General features: G+C 45.4%; 1 protein-coding gene across 1 annotated transcript in view; it reads left to right on the forward strand.

The window, feature by feature from the left end:
- Mamdc2 (MAM domain containing 2) overlaps window positions 1–12,878 on the forward strand; it is a 157,246-nt gene that overhangs the window by 63,420 nt on the left and 80,948 nt on the right. The window contains exons 3-5 of the mRNA XM_052713629.1: window positions 7,255–7,526; window positions 9,107–9,191; window positions 12,206–12,343. Coding sequence (XP_052569589.1) covers window positions 7,255–7,526; window positions 9,107–9,191; window positions 12,206–12,343 — 495 coding nt within the window. The remainder of the gene's footprint in view (window positions 1–7,254; window positions 7,527–9,106; window positions 9,192–12,205; window positions 12,344–12,878) is intronic.

The raw sequence follows: 12,878 nt of genomic DNA on the forward strand, positions 1-12,878 counted from the left end.
AATGGACTCTGCAGGTTGCATTTGTATGTTCATGTATGTATGTATATATACATACATATATATATAACAACAATCAGAGAAAAAGAGGCTATCAGTTTGAGAGTGGATGGGGAATAGGAAGGGTGGTGGGACAGGATATGGGAGGGGGTGAATAAAAGAAAGAGGAGAGAAGTGATGTAATTATATTTTAATTTAAAATGTTTTTTAAAAAATAAAAAATAAATACAAGGAAATTCCTTTGTCTTATACATGAAGAATCCTAAGAACTCAGCAAGAGAGACGTGCGAGCATTGTTATCAAGGCTGGCTTACAAGCTTTGAGGCAGAGTCTCCTAGGATTGGACTGGGCTTGTCTTTGGATGACACGAGGTGGGAACCAGCTGGGAGGCGAGGGACTGCTGAGGATGGACAAGTAGGAGGAACCTCCCACTGCAGAGGGCATAGGTGTTGGATTTAACATCAAAGGAATAATTTGTTTGTTTGTTTGTTTTTAAAAAGGAAGTGAGAGAAGGTTATCCGCACAGCAGCACTGAACATTTGCAGCTGATCTGCTACCTGAATAAATACCTTGCCCTACTCAGAACCCAAAGAAAGTAAGAATGCAGTACAAACTTCCCTCTCTCTAAAATAACTAAAGGACTTACAACTCAATAATAAATGACAAATAACTCATTGTTTTCAATAGAAAAGGGACTTGGATATATTTGTTTGCAAAGAAGGCATAGAAATGGCCGATAAACACAGGAAAGGTGTGCCATATCATAAATCATTAGATAAACACAAGAAAAAGGCCTACTTAGATACCATTTTATATTTACCAGGATGTCTAATAAAAAAGATGGACAATAGCAGTCATAGATAGTTCTATCCATAGAAGAAAAATAGGACCCACACATTGTGGATAGGATGCAAACACTGCAGCCACATGAGAATTTCTGGCAGTCCCTCCAAAGCTAAACATAGAGTTCCCATATGAGCTGACGAGCAGGGAATAATGGTCTCACCAGTGAGAGAGACTTGAATGTTCATTTCCTGAAAACTCACATGCTTGTTCATAATAGCATCCCTGCTCATCATAGCCAAAAGACAGAGTAGCCCAAACATCAGGCAGCTGGTGACTGCAGGATGCAAAACAGGACTTCATGTTAAGAAGGAATGGAATTCTAACACAGGTGAACTTCGATGACATCTAAGGAAAGAAGCCAGCCATACGCATACTATAAGACTCTACTTAGAAGCTATTCCCAGAACAGGCAAATCACATAAATCATGGTCTCCAGAGGCTGGTGAGAAGAGGGTGAAGAACCTGTGGAAGAGTTTAGAAGTTTGGTTTGAGTGGTACAAATGTTCTAGAATCACGTCACAATGAGATCGTTGTGCAACTTCGGGAATACACTGAAAACCACTGAATTGTATTAGAGGGTAGAGTCTATGACGAGTGAATTCTTCGTAACCTTAGATTCCTAATGTCAGTTTAACCAGTGTGGAATAAATCGCGGATGCTGTTTCACTCTGTGGTATGTTTCACTTTAATAAAGTAAGCCTTACAGGGATTTTACTAGTTAGAGTGCAGAGAAGTCGCTTTGCAGCCGTCTCTTGCTCATTCTATATTTGATTTCACAAATTTCCTCTAAATATATCATGTTCCTTCTAGTTTAATTTAGCTGTAACATGACCACAAAATGCAGTGTTTCTCTGAAACCCCAAGTAGGGGTTACAAGCAGCTTCAATCTAAGTGCGGACTCAGACTGGCTGGTGATGGCTCCATGGGGCTCTGGGCTTACAAAGACTCCAGACTGGGTAAGAAAAGTGAGCTCAGTGATTCAGAGCAGTGATCTTGGACTAGGCAGTGCTAGTTCAGGTAAGAACATTTGAGCTAGTTAATTAAGCTAGGAAAATGCATTGCTCTCCTGGGTAGATAAACCTGAGAACAACTAGTAGACATATTCACAGAGTGACCCAGAACTGAATTTGAGGTCTGTAATGTAAATGTGGAATCTCAACATTTTGGAATAGTCAATATTTATGGATGAGATGTCAAAAAAATCACTCAATAAATAGCACCAACTTTTATTATACAGTATAATATCAAGGTATTTGAATAATGCATTTTACATAGCGTATGCTTCAAAGGCTCTTAACAAGCAATCATTAGCATATGCTTACAGGGAATTACAAAGTGAGAAAGAATATCTAGACAGATGGGGGGGAGTCTTCCATGGGAGAGCGATAAGACTTACCAAGGGCTACACTCCCAGAGAAAACTGTCTCTTCCTCTCCCTGCAGCTAATATAATTACGGACCACTCTATGATTAGGAGTAGGGCTGTGTGCTCGACTCCCCGCTCCATACTGGAATTTGGTTTAGTTTGGGCTTGCACAGGTCTTGGGCATGCTATTGAGACCGCTGGGAGATCTTACGCAGAGCGGTCCTGCTCTGTCCAGAAGGTAATATTTCCTTGTACTCATCTACCCGCCCTGTTTGCCTCTTGCACTCTTTCTACTCCTTCTTCTACAATGGTCCCTGAGCCTTGGGAGGGAGGAGTGTTTGATAGATATGTGCTTTTTAGGGCTAAGCATTCTGCAGCCTCTTACTCTCTGCACCTCGGCCAGCTGTGGTTCATTCTGTTAACCACCATCCACTACAACAGACTTTCCTTTTTGAGATAAAGTCTTACAGGTCTCAAACTTGTCATCCTCTTGCCTGATCCTTCATGTGCCAGGAATTAAGAGGTATGCATCACCACACCCAGTTCAACACAGGCTTTTTAACAGCCCTCACCAAAAAATACAGATATCCCCAATTGTTACATGCTGTGAACGTAATTACACACATTCACGGACATTTGAGTTCTACTTAGAACCATCTCCTCCCTCCCAAACATGCTATAGGAACCTATGATGCACTTTCTGTGATTAAACAGAAAGTACCTGGGCAGAACAGTAGAGCGGGCCCTGGTGGTGTGAGTGTGGGTGAGCTGGATCTGAGGACCTGGAGAGAACTGGCTCCACCCCCTTGTTACAGGCTGTATTGGATGAGCTGGCCAAAAGCTGGAGAGCTCACCAGGGTAGGGATGATGAGGAAAAGCTGGCAGGCTGACCAACCCAGCTACCACCCGGGCCCAGAACCGGAGCGAAGAGTTAGCTCACCCAACATCCACCTCATCTATGAACTGTTGTTGTTTGGTTTTTTCACTCTTTTGGGGGCTTGCCACCCAGCTCCCAAATAAATCACACATGCAGGATTATACTTAATTATAAATATCCAGCCTTAGCTTGGCTTGTTTCTTGCCAGTTTCCCTTAACTTTAAGTTACCTGGCTATCTTTGGCCTCGGGACTTTTCCCATTCTCTTACTCCTGTAAATCTTACTCTTACTCCATGGTTTGCTGTGTAGCTGGGTGACTGGCCCCTAAAGTCCTCCTCCTTCCCTGGCTACTTCTTCTTCTCTCTCCCAGTTTTCTCCTTCTATATATTCTCTCTGCCTGCCAGCCCTGCCGATCCTTTCTCCTGCCTTGCTACTGGCTGTTCAGTTCTCTATTAGACCATCAGGTGTTTTAGACAGGCACAGTAACACAGCTTCACAGAGTTAAACAAACGCAACATAAACAAAAGTAACACACGTTAAAATAATATTCTACAACATGTTGGAGCATGAGAAGGGGATGAACCTACAGATCCAAAACTGCAGAGTCTCCATGACACTGGACAACAACGGAGTATCCAAGAGGAGACCCAGAGAGAGCCCATTATCCATAGTGTAGCGGAGGCCAGAGGCCTCAAAACAGGCCAATGACTCATAGTAATGAACACTTACAAGTCAAGATGAATGAACTGAAGGGTAAACTGTGTGATTCAATGGACCACACTACAGCTTCATGAGTCAGATTCATGATCACACTATACACAATGAGATTCTTCTCCCTTTTTTTTTTTGGTTTTGTTTTGTTTTCGATTTTTCCTTTAAATTTTGTTAGGTTTTTTTTTGGCGGGGGTGGGGGGGAATGTTGCAAGGGCTGAGGGAGGAAACAAGGGGATGGGAAGATAAGTGGGGTTGGAATGCATGATGTGAAATCCACAAAGAATCAATAAAAAATAAAAAATAAATTAGGAAAAAAATAAATGTCTTAAATCCCTAGCAGGTGTTCCAACAATGTCACCATTACTCAGGAACAGCTTCTTATTAAATTTAGTAGTATCTGGTGACAAGAGTATGTCTAGTCCTATAATAGTTTTGTGTCTGTACAAAATGTAACTATGGCAGTAAAATGAAAACGACCATCAAAAGATAGAGCTCACTATTGTTGTCATGGTCTTAAATATTAAAATGGAAATTTGATTAAATGTTTTTTTAAAAAAAAGAAAAGAGTGCCTAGAGAGTGAGCCCCATTTCTTTGGAGGGGAAGTGTCCCACCAGATGCAAGTTTGAAAACTTGGGCCTCGAGTCTTGGGCTTTCTCTTCTGGAGTGTGGAAAGGAAGGAGGGAGCTGAGGCCGGGGAAGCTGGGAAATGTCCGGGATGAGCTGAGCCTGAGCTGAGCCTGTCGTGAATGCTGGCAGTACACAATGCAAAGGTTCTTCTTTTCCCTTTGAGGCTCCATCTCCCACCCCCTGACCTCTGCAGGAAAGCAGCACTCTCCACGCCTCCCCATCTGTCTTAGTTACGGTTTCTACTGGTGTCGTAAAGACCATGAGCAAAGGCAACTAGAGGGTGAAAGGATTTGTTTCAGCTTTCAGCTTTCAGATCAGGTACATCACTGAGGGAAGTCAGGGCAGAAACACAAGACAGGTATCGGGAGGCAGGAACTGGGGAAGGAACCGTGGAGCAGTGCTGTTTACTGGCTTGCTCCTCCTGGCTTGCTCAGTTTGTTTTCTTATAAATCCTGGGACAACCTTCCCAGGGATGATGTTGCCCAAAGTGGGCTGGACCCACACCACGTCACCCATCATTCAAGAAAATGTCCCCACAGGTTCTCCTACAGACCAACTGATGGGGGCATTTTGTCAGTTGATGTTCCCCCTTCTCCGATGACTCTAGTTTGTCTCAAGTGTCAAAAATCTAACCAGCTCACTATTGAAGTCAGATGTTTCTGGGGTCCCACCAGGACCCCACAGTCCTGTGGCCCACTTATAAAAGAATCACTCAGAAGCTTATATTAATTATAACTGCTTGGCCATTAGCTCAGGCTTATTACTGACTAGCTCTTACACTTTAATTAACCCATAATTCTTATTTATGTTTAGCCATATGGCTTGGTACCTTTTCTCAGTTCTGCCTTGTTATCTTGCTTCCTCTGTGTCTGACTGGTGACTCCTGACTCAACCCTCCACTTCCCAGAATTCTCCTCTCTGCTTGCCCTGCCTATGCTTCCTGCCTGGCTACTGGCCAATCAGAGCAACACATATTCACAACATACAGAATGACATCCCACAGCACACTATCCCATCCACACTCCACTCCGATACCTGCCAACTGAGACTTCCTGAATAAAGAGTTGGGAAAATAGAGTGGCACTTAGACATTTCCTGTGACTGCAGTGATCCAAGTCTTTATGAGCAAACCCCTTGGTATCAAGAGCTCAGCTTCATAATTGGGAGCCAGTAGACACCACAGATTGTGAATGATGAATGGGTACCATGCAGTTAGTGCAATGCCTCGCACGTGAGTACTAGCTGTATACAGAACACTTGGTGGTGACAATAGCTTTAAGGATCAGACTTAACACACTGGTGGGGGCGCTGAAATGTTTCTAAAAGCTGTTGTCACTTGTGAGTGGCTGCCACATGAAGACTGCCAGCTAGAGACAAGCTTGATCTTGGAATCCTCCAGCTAGCAAGATGGCATTCTGTGTCCTACATGGGGACTGATCATTTGCTGAGCTGCTTCTGGTCTGCCAGAACTGGCTACTGATACAGAGATCCTAGCTGGGATGGCTGTTTGGGGCAATCCGTGTGGGAGGGTGGGCCAAAAGAAATCAAGGAAAGCCTATCTGAAAGATTTCAGAGCTTTCTGGCTAGGGAGCCAAACAACCAGGGGCGCAGTGGGGAACCACACAATGGAAGGCAATGGGTTAATGTGGACACACATGTGGGAGCTTCTGGGCATTTGCAGTCTTCGACTTCCACTTTCAAAGACCAACAAACAAGTGAATAACTATGCTAGGAGTCCAGGTGGCCAGCACAGTGTGGAAGGCTGACATTGGTGCTCTTGGCTTCACTCCTTCCCCATCCTCCGTAGGAATGTGATTCCATATCCTGGCCCAGCTGGTAGAATACCGCTCATATGCATTAGCAGGATAGAGGCAGAGATAGAAGAGGGTGGTGGGAAAAATAGAGAAAAGAGGATGGGGAAAGGAGAAAGAAGAAAACAGAAGATAAAAGAGAAAGAGGAAGAGATGAAAGAGGAAGACAGAATGAGGGTGACCCTGCTGTGTCCACGGCTTTCCCAGTCCTCTGCAATGTGTTCTATACACACTCTCCATTTACTTATATTTGGTTAGGAAAGAGTCTAGGCAAAGGGAATCTAATTTTTAATTTAAAAAAAAAAAAAGCTTACACTTCAGCTGGCTGGGCCCCAAGAGCCAAGCTGAGTAACTAAATCAATTTAGTCTATTCTAATGATACAAGCTAAATGCAAATTAAATCATTTGTTCCGGGGAGAACTGTGTAAGGAGATGGTGGAGTACACCAAGTCATCCTATTTTGAGACTTTCGGGTCCAGCCTGCTCATATCACTCCCTACATTCAGTGTCCTGAGCCTGCACCCTCACCCATGTGAGGGCCAGGATGCCTTGTGCAATGTGCTAAGTGGACCTGGTGTGGGATGAGGAAAAGCATCAGACACTTGACTTCAGTGATGGAGTTCAGAGGAGTTGAAGGGATGGAAAACTGGACAGGACACTCCACTCTCCTGAGTGGCCCGCTGCTCAGCTCCAGGCTGTTGTCATGTGGGGAAATGGCTACAGTATGGCCAAACCATGTAAGGGTGTCCAGTCTTTGACATTGTCCTATAATATCCTTTTCGAGTGTGTTGGGATGCATTAACACTTATCCTGGGGTGCGTGTGGCCCACAGGGTGCAGGGTAGATATGCCCATTTCACAAGAGACCAGAGACCCAGTGTTCAGGCAGTTCTGTTGGGCTGAGACAATGCATTTGCAGGCTATGTCTTCCCACAGGTTTAATGGACCAAACTGTTGTCTTTTTTCCAAGTCACAAACAGAAGACTAATACCTTGTCTGTGCTTCTCTCTCTTTCAGGCCATTACGTTTATGTGGACACCTCTTTTGCCAAGCAAGGGGAGAAAGCCGTGCTGCTGAGCTCTGATTTGCAGGCTGAGGAATGGAACTGTCTTCGCCTGGTCTACCAGATAACCACACCTCCGGGAGCCGTCTCGGATCCCAGCCAGCTGAACCTCTATGTGAGATTTGAGGATGAAAGTTTTGATCGCTTGCTTTGGTCCACTAAGGAGCCTTCAGACAGCTGGCTCATAGCCAGTCTGGATCTTCAAAACAGCTCCAAGAAATTCAAGGTAGGTGGGGTTTAGGAGGAATATATGAGGCATGTGACCTGCCTTATGCTACATGAGGTCTTACAACAGTGGTTCTCAACATTCCTAATGCTGAGACCTTTAATACAGTTCCTCATATTGTGATGACCCCCCACCATAAAATTTTGTTGCTAGTTCATAACTAATTTTGCTAGTGTTGTGAATCATAATGTAAATAGCTGATATGCAGGGTAGCTGATATGCAACCCCTGTGAAATAGCCATTCAATCCTCCCCCTGGGGGTTGTGACCCACAGGTTGAGAACCATTGTCTTATAACAAGTAAGTCAGTAAGGTTAGTTGCATTATAGAACATTAATGTAAATTAGTATTTGTTTATTCCTTAAAACAGCATCTTCATGAACTTTCTCCATCTATTTAAAAACTAAGGCTAAATGGTGCTTAAGTTGACCTCTTCAGTGAAAATGGACTTTCAGGAGTATTTTTGTTGCCAGCAATTTTGCATCATGCTTCTAAATTGTTTGTGGAATATGTTGCGTTACCTTCCTAATGGGTTAGTTGCTCCAAAGTTTGAACAAGGCATTATTATAAAATGAGACACCAAAATACTTTGAAAGAAGAAAGTTATTTACCAGGCATGTTTCCCTTCCTTTTCAGAGAGGCTCACTGTTCTGTCATCTCTGAGAGGAAGGTAGAGGATGTGAGAGGTGGGGTGTGCAGTGGAGCAGGGAAGGGAGCTGGAGTTTGGCACATATGAGAGTGTGTGTGTCACTGAGGGCATAACAGAACCACCATTCGTGACGCACTCTATTCCTAGGCTCAACCCTCTTCTTTGAAAGACTTTAAAACAGAGCATCTCAGCCTAGCGCAGCCTGTTGGGAGTCTCTCTCCATTAAGCGGACACTGAGGGAAGGAACATTGAGTCTGAGTTTCTATTTCACACCATATTCCAATGGTTATAGACCCCAAATCTACGCGCGTAGTTGCAAAACATCCTGCTAAAGCCACAGAAGAAAAAGCTATTTGAGAAACAGGGCCAGATGTGAACTCTAACATTCCTTGACCACATGGATTGTCACGCTTTTATCTGTTCTCTGTGTAAAATTCTCAATTTCTCATCAAAGTAGAAACTGTGGATTAACTTTTGAGCCTTCCCATCTCATGTGGAGATTTCTGACAGATTTGGGCTCCCTGTCTTCTCATCCAAGGATTCCCCTACACACACCACTTTTTTTTCCTTTGTCCCCGCATCATCTGCCCTCAGTTCCATTCAGCACACACCTCCCCAGGAGCACTGCTCCTGTCTCCATCCACCACCAATCACTGCCTCCATGAACACAGGAGGATATGAAAGTTAGGATAGCATTGGAAGGCAGCTGACTGTGAGCCTCTGTTGGACACTTTGTTCATGTCAAAGTCCTCAGTGTGTGTGTGTGTGTGTGTGTGTGTGTGTGTGTGTGTGTGTGTGTGTGTGTATCTGTGTTTGTGTATGCACAGTGAATCACACTGAATGATAGTTCCTGACTAAGAACTGAAATATTGGACAGGAAACATGGTGTTTTGATGCCTGATTCCTTTTCCCCCCATACGTTCGTTGTACAGATTTTGATCGAAGGTGTCCTGGGACAAGGAAACACGGCCAGCATTGCCCTCTTTGAAATCAAGATGACAGCCGGCTACTGTATTGGTGAGTGAATTTTGTGATCATGCAGCGGAATGCAAATCTCTTTCTACAATCCGCTGCCAGAAAGCAGTAAATCGATCCTAAAGGCCAAGTGTGTCATAGAGCATTTTGCAAAATGCATAGTAGCTTCTGTTCTTTGCTAGGGTCACCTGAAGATGAGACATTGGTCCTCAGTCTTCAGTGGAAAGGCTCATTAGCATTTGTTCAAACTGGCTGGATTAAGCAGGAGAAGCAGTCACTTTTACCCCCAGCGAGGCTCTCTAAACTCCCCCAGTTCTAATAAAAACAATTGCTGGCTTGCTGTGAACTCTATTTTTGGTGGCCTTTGCCAGAAGAGCGGACATCCATCATGTCACCTACTTTCCTGATACTCTGTTACTGCTGTCTTAGTCATCAAAATTATCACTTAAACACGACCTGGTGTGGGCAAGATTGGCTGTCTGCATGGCAGCTGTGAAGGCAGCAAGAGGACAGCCCCTGCCCCATGGGTGCCTGACTAGTCCTCATCTGCCACCGAACATTAACTCTTTACACAGTGAGCAGAGAGGCTGGCGAATGTGGAGGTGCACACAGGAGAAGAGGGTTGTTTGCAGGCGAAGCTTGTAGGAGAAAGGATCTGAGTGTACAGAGGCAAAGGCCAGAGCTGAGCAGTCGGTAACCCTCAGGGAGTGTCTTACAGAGACTGGTCTCAGGATGGAAGCCTGGGTTTACCAAATTATGAGGCTGGTAGGTGCTGGAGCAGGGGACAGGTGTGTAGCTGTGGCTTTTGGATGATGATGCTGGTTTCCATGAGCTGGAGACAAGGAAAATACAGATACATAGGAGCTAGCAAACTCCCGAAAGAGACTCTGATTTTACAGGGATTACAGAAGGAGGACCTTAAAGTGGGGGTTAGGGAGAAGGTGCGGGGGGGGGGGGGGGGGGGGGGGGGGGGGGGAGCATTGCAGAAGAAAAAAGTCAATAGATCTGCAAGATGCCTCAGCATTGACAGTATTGACTGAGGACTCGGGCTAAAGGGAGTGGCGAGTCAAAGATGATCCTGTACAAGGAGCCTATGCTAATGTCGTTGGTGTGGCTTCTGTGTTTCGGTCTTTCACTGATACCTCTAAGGCAAAGATGGAGACAGACAGAACTTTCATGCAGGCTCCTCCCTCGAGGAGTCTAGCTGTTGCCCCTCCACATGCACACAGAAGCAACCAGACGCACCTGGGGAGCGCCGCCTGCTGGCTCAGTCTCTCACTGCACCTCCCCGCCCTCCCCCCACCCCCCCAACCCCTTGTCATCCTCTGCAACGTGGAGCTGGTTCCTGTGAGGTTTGTGAAGAGGTAGATTTAAGGGTGGGCACTCAAGAAACATTCATTCCTTTCCCCCAGATGATTTGGTGGCTTCTGGTTTGTTTGAAACAAAAAGGATGCCACATAAGTGCATCTTACCACGCTGTCACCCCTTCTGGCTCTGTGCCCACTTCCCTTGGTCCCTTGTCTGTGCAATTGGGTTAATAACAGTACCTTTCTCAAGGGGCTATGTTGAGGATTAAGTGAATTCATAGAAAAAGCTTAGACTAGTGCCTGGCACGCTGAGAAGGATTTTGCTTTTTATTACACTCTGTGGCAGCCCTTGGCACTAGATGTTGAGCATCAGTTGGCAGATACTGCAGTGGAAATTTGAAAAGAAATCTTGAGATTTGTCAGTGCCCGCTGACAACTGTACCAGCTAGGATCCTGGCGGGAAGGTGGGAGCTGGGATGCAGGGGGCAGGGATCAGCCTCACCTCTGTAATTTGAGGAAAGCCCATCAACATCAATGAGACCACAAAGTTGTACAGGGTAAAGACACCAGCAGGGGCTGGCACTGTAACCAGAATTAGGACCAGCCATGACTCACAAGCTGTTATCTGGCTAGCCAATGAGACAAGGGAGGAGGAATTCCAAGCACCTGGAAACAGTGGCTGTATGGCCAAGGCTGCTTCTGGCTAGGCCCTTCCTTTTGTGAAGGGACATAGCTCACCATGGCGACCTGGCAGTGATGGAGCTGGCCACTAGCACTGATGTCACCTTCCTTCATCCCCCTTTGGTGGAACCCAATAAAGAGGTGGATGGAGCCACAGAGAACGGGATGCGGATCATCCTTCATTTTGTAATTGCAGGATTATGGTGTCAGTGGCTGGAGTAGGCTTACGACTTCCCTGTTCCCACTAAAAGAATTTGCTAATGGGGAACAATTTATAGCAAACATGTCAATATCCCCAAACACAAAGGTTTTACTTCTGTATTTTTCATCTCTAGGCAGGAGTTACAGGAGGGTCATGGGCCATGTATGTGCCTGTCCCACCTATTCTGACTAGATTTTTATACATCAGAAAAGCAGGGAGTTTTAGCATCTTGGAAACATGACTTCTAGGAAACTTGTTCACCATAAAGAGTTGGAGGACCGGGCCAGCAGGTAACAGAAAGGGTGGTGCAGAAAATGTCTATAGAGCTGAGGGAATAACCCTAAAATAGTACATTAAAATGTAATGGAGCTGGGAACATAGGTCAGTGGTAAAGTACATGCTTAACATGTGCAAGACCCTGGACTTGGTCCCTGGGACCAAAACATCGACGAATTAATTAATTTAATAGGCTGACAAAAATCATCAGCTTATATCAAGCACAGGCAATGTGACTGGTCCTCTGGTGCTGTACTGAGAGCTGCCCATGCCTATAGCATGATGAGGTGGCACTGTTGTCTCCAATTCACACATCAGGAAACAGACTCAGGGAGATGGTGAGTCTCACAACAAGTCACATGGCTAATAGGAGAAAGGGCTATGATTCAGAGGGGCAATGATAAAGCAGAGCATCAGTTCACTACTGGATCTCTCTTCTTGACCAATATTGTTCAGAATTTCTGGTCCACAAGTCCCCATGGTTGAGGAAGAGTCCTCAGAATGACAAAGGGCAGACTTTGCAGAGAGTGTAGGTGTCCCTAGGTGTGGCTGCAGGTCCGTGAAATGTGTGTCTATGCCTCTTCCTCCAGAATGTGACTTTGAAGAAAATCATCTGTGTGGCTTTGTGAACCGCTGGAACCCCAACGTGAACTGGTTTGTTGGAGGAGGAACTGTGAAGAACACCCACTCCATCCTCCCAGAGGATCACACGTTCAGGAGCGAGCAGGGTGAGCTGGCCGCAAATGCAGTCTTCTTCCCAGGGTGAACCTTGCCTTCCACTCCCACCTCCTGGCTTTTGTCAACAGAAGAAGGGTGGGGATCGCACTGGGAGACCCAGTGGAAGAGGAAGGAAGGAAGGACAATCTGTGGGACAGACAACTGCAGACATAAGCTTGTAGCTGAGGAAATCATAAAGGGAAACGTTTTAACTCAGCTATAACCTTTGCATGTTTTTACATGTCCGTGGAACGTTTCACTTCTTGTCTATTGGCTGTATTCTTAGTTCTAAAGACAAGGCTGGAATAATCCCAGTCTTCATTAAAAATAGATAGCAGGTTGGCAAGTCCTTAGGAATTTCCCAGGACACCGTCAGTGCTCGTGATTATTCTGCATGAAGTGTGCAACAGGGCCCCCTGGTGGTCAAGTACACTCTGCAAGGAAAATGCAGAGGCGAGGCTCTCGGGGAGGGCAGGAGGAGAGAGCTTCTGGAAGAGAAACTAGGGTAAGGATGTGCTTCCTTGTGTGTCTCACTGGTCACACCTG

The sequence above is a fragment of the Peromyscus californicus genome, unplaced genomic scaffold (assembly GCF_007827085.1).
Source record: "Peromyscus californicus insignis strain IS unplaced genomic scaffold, ASM782708v3 Scaffold_4__1_contigs__length_199733344, whole genome shotgun sequence".
Taxonomy (NCBI): Eukaryota; Metazoa; Chordata; class Mammalia; order Rodentia; family Cricetidae; genus Peromyscus; species Peromyscus californicus.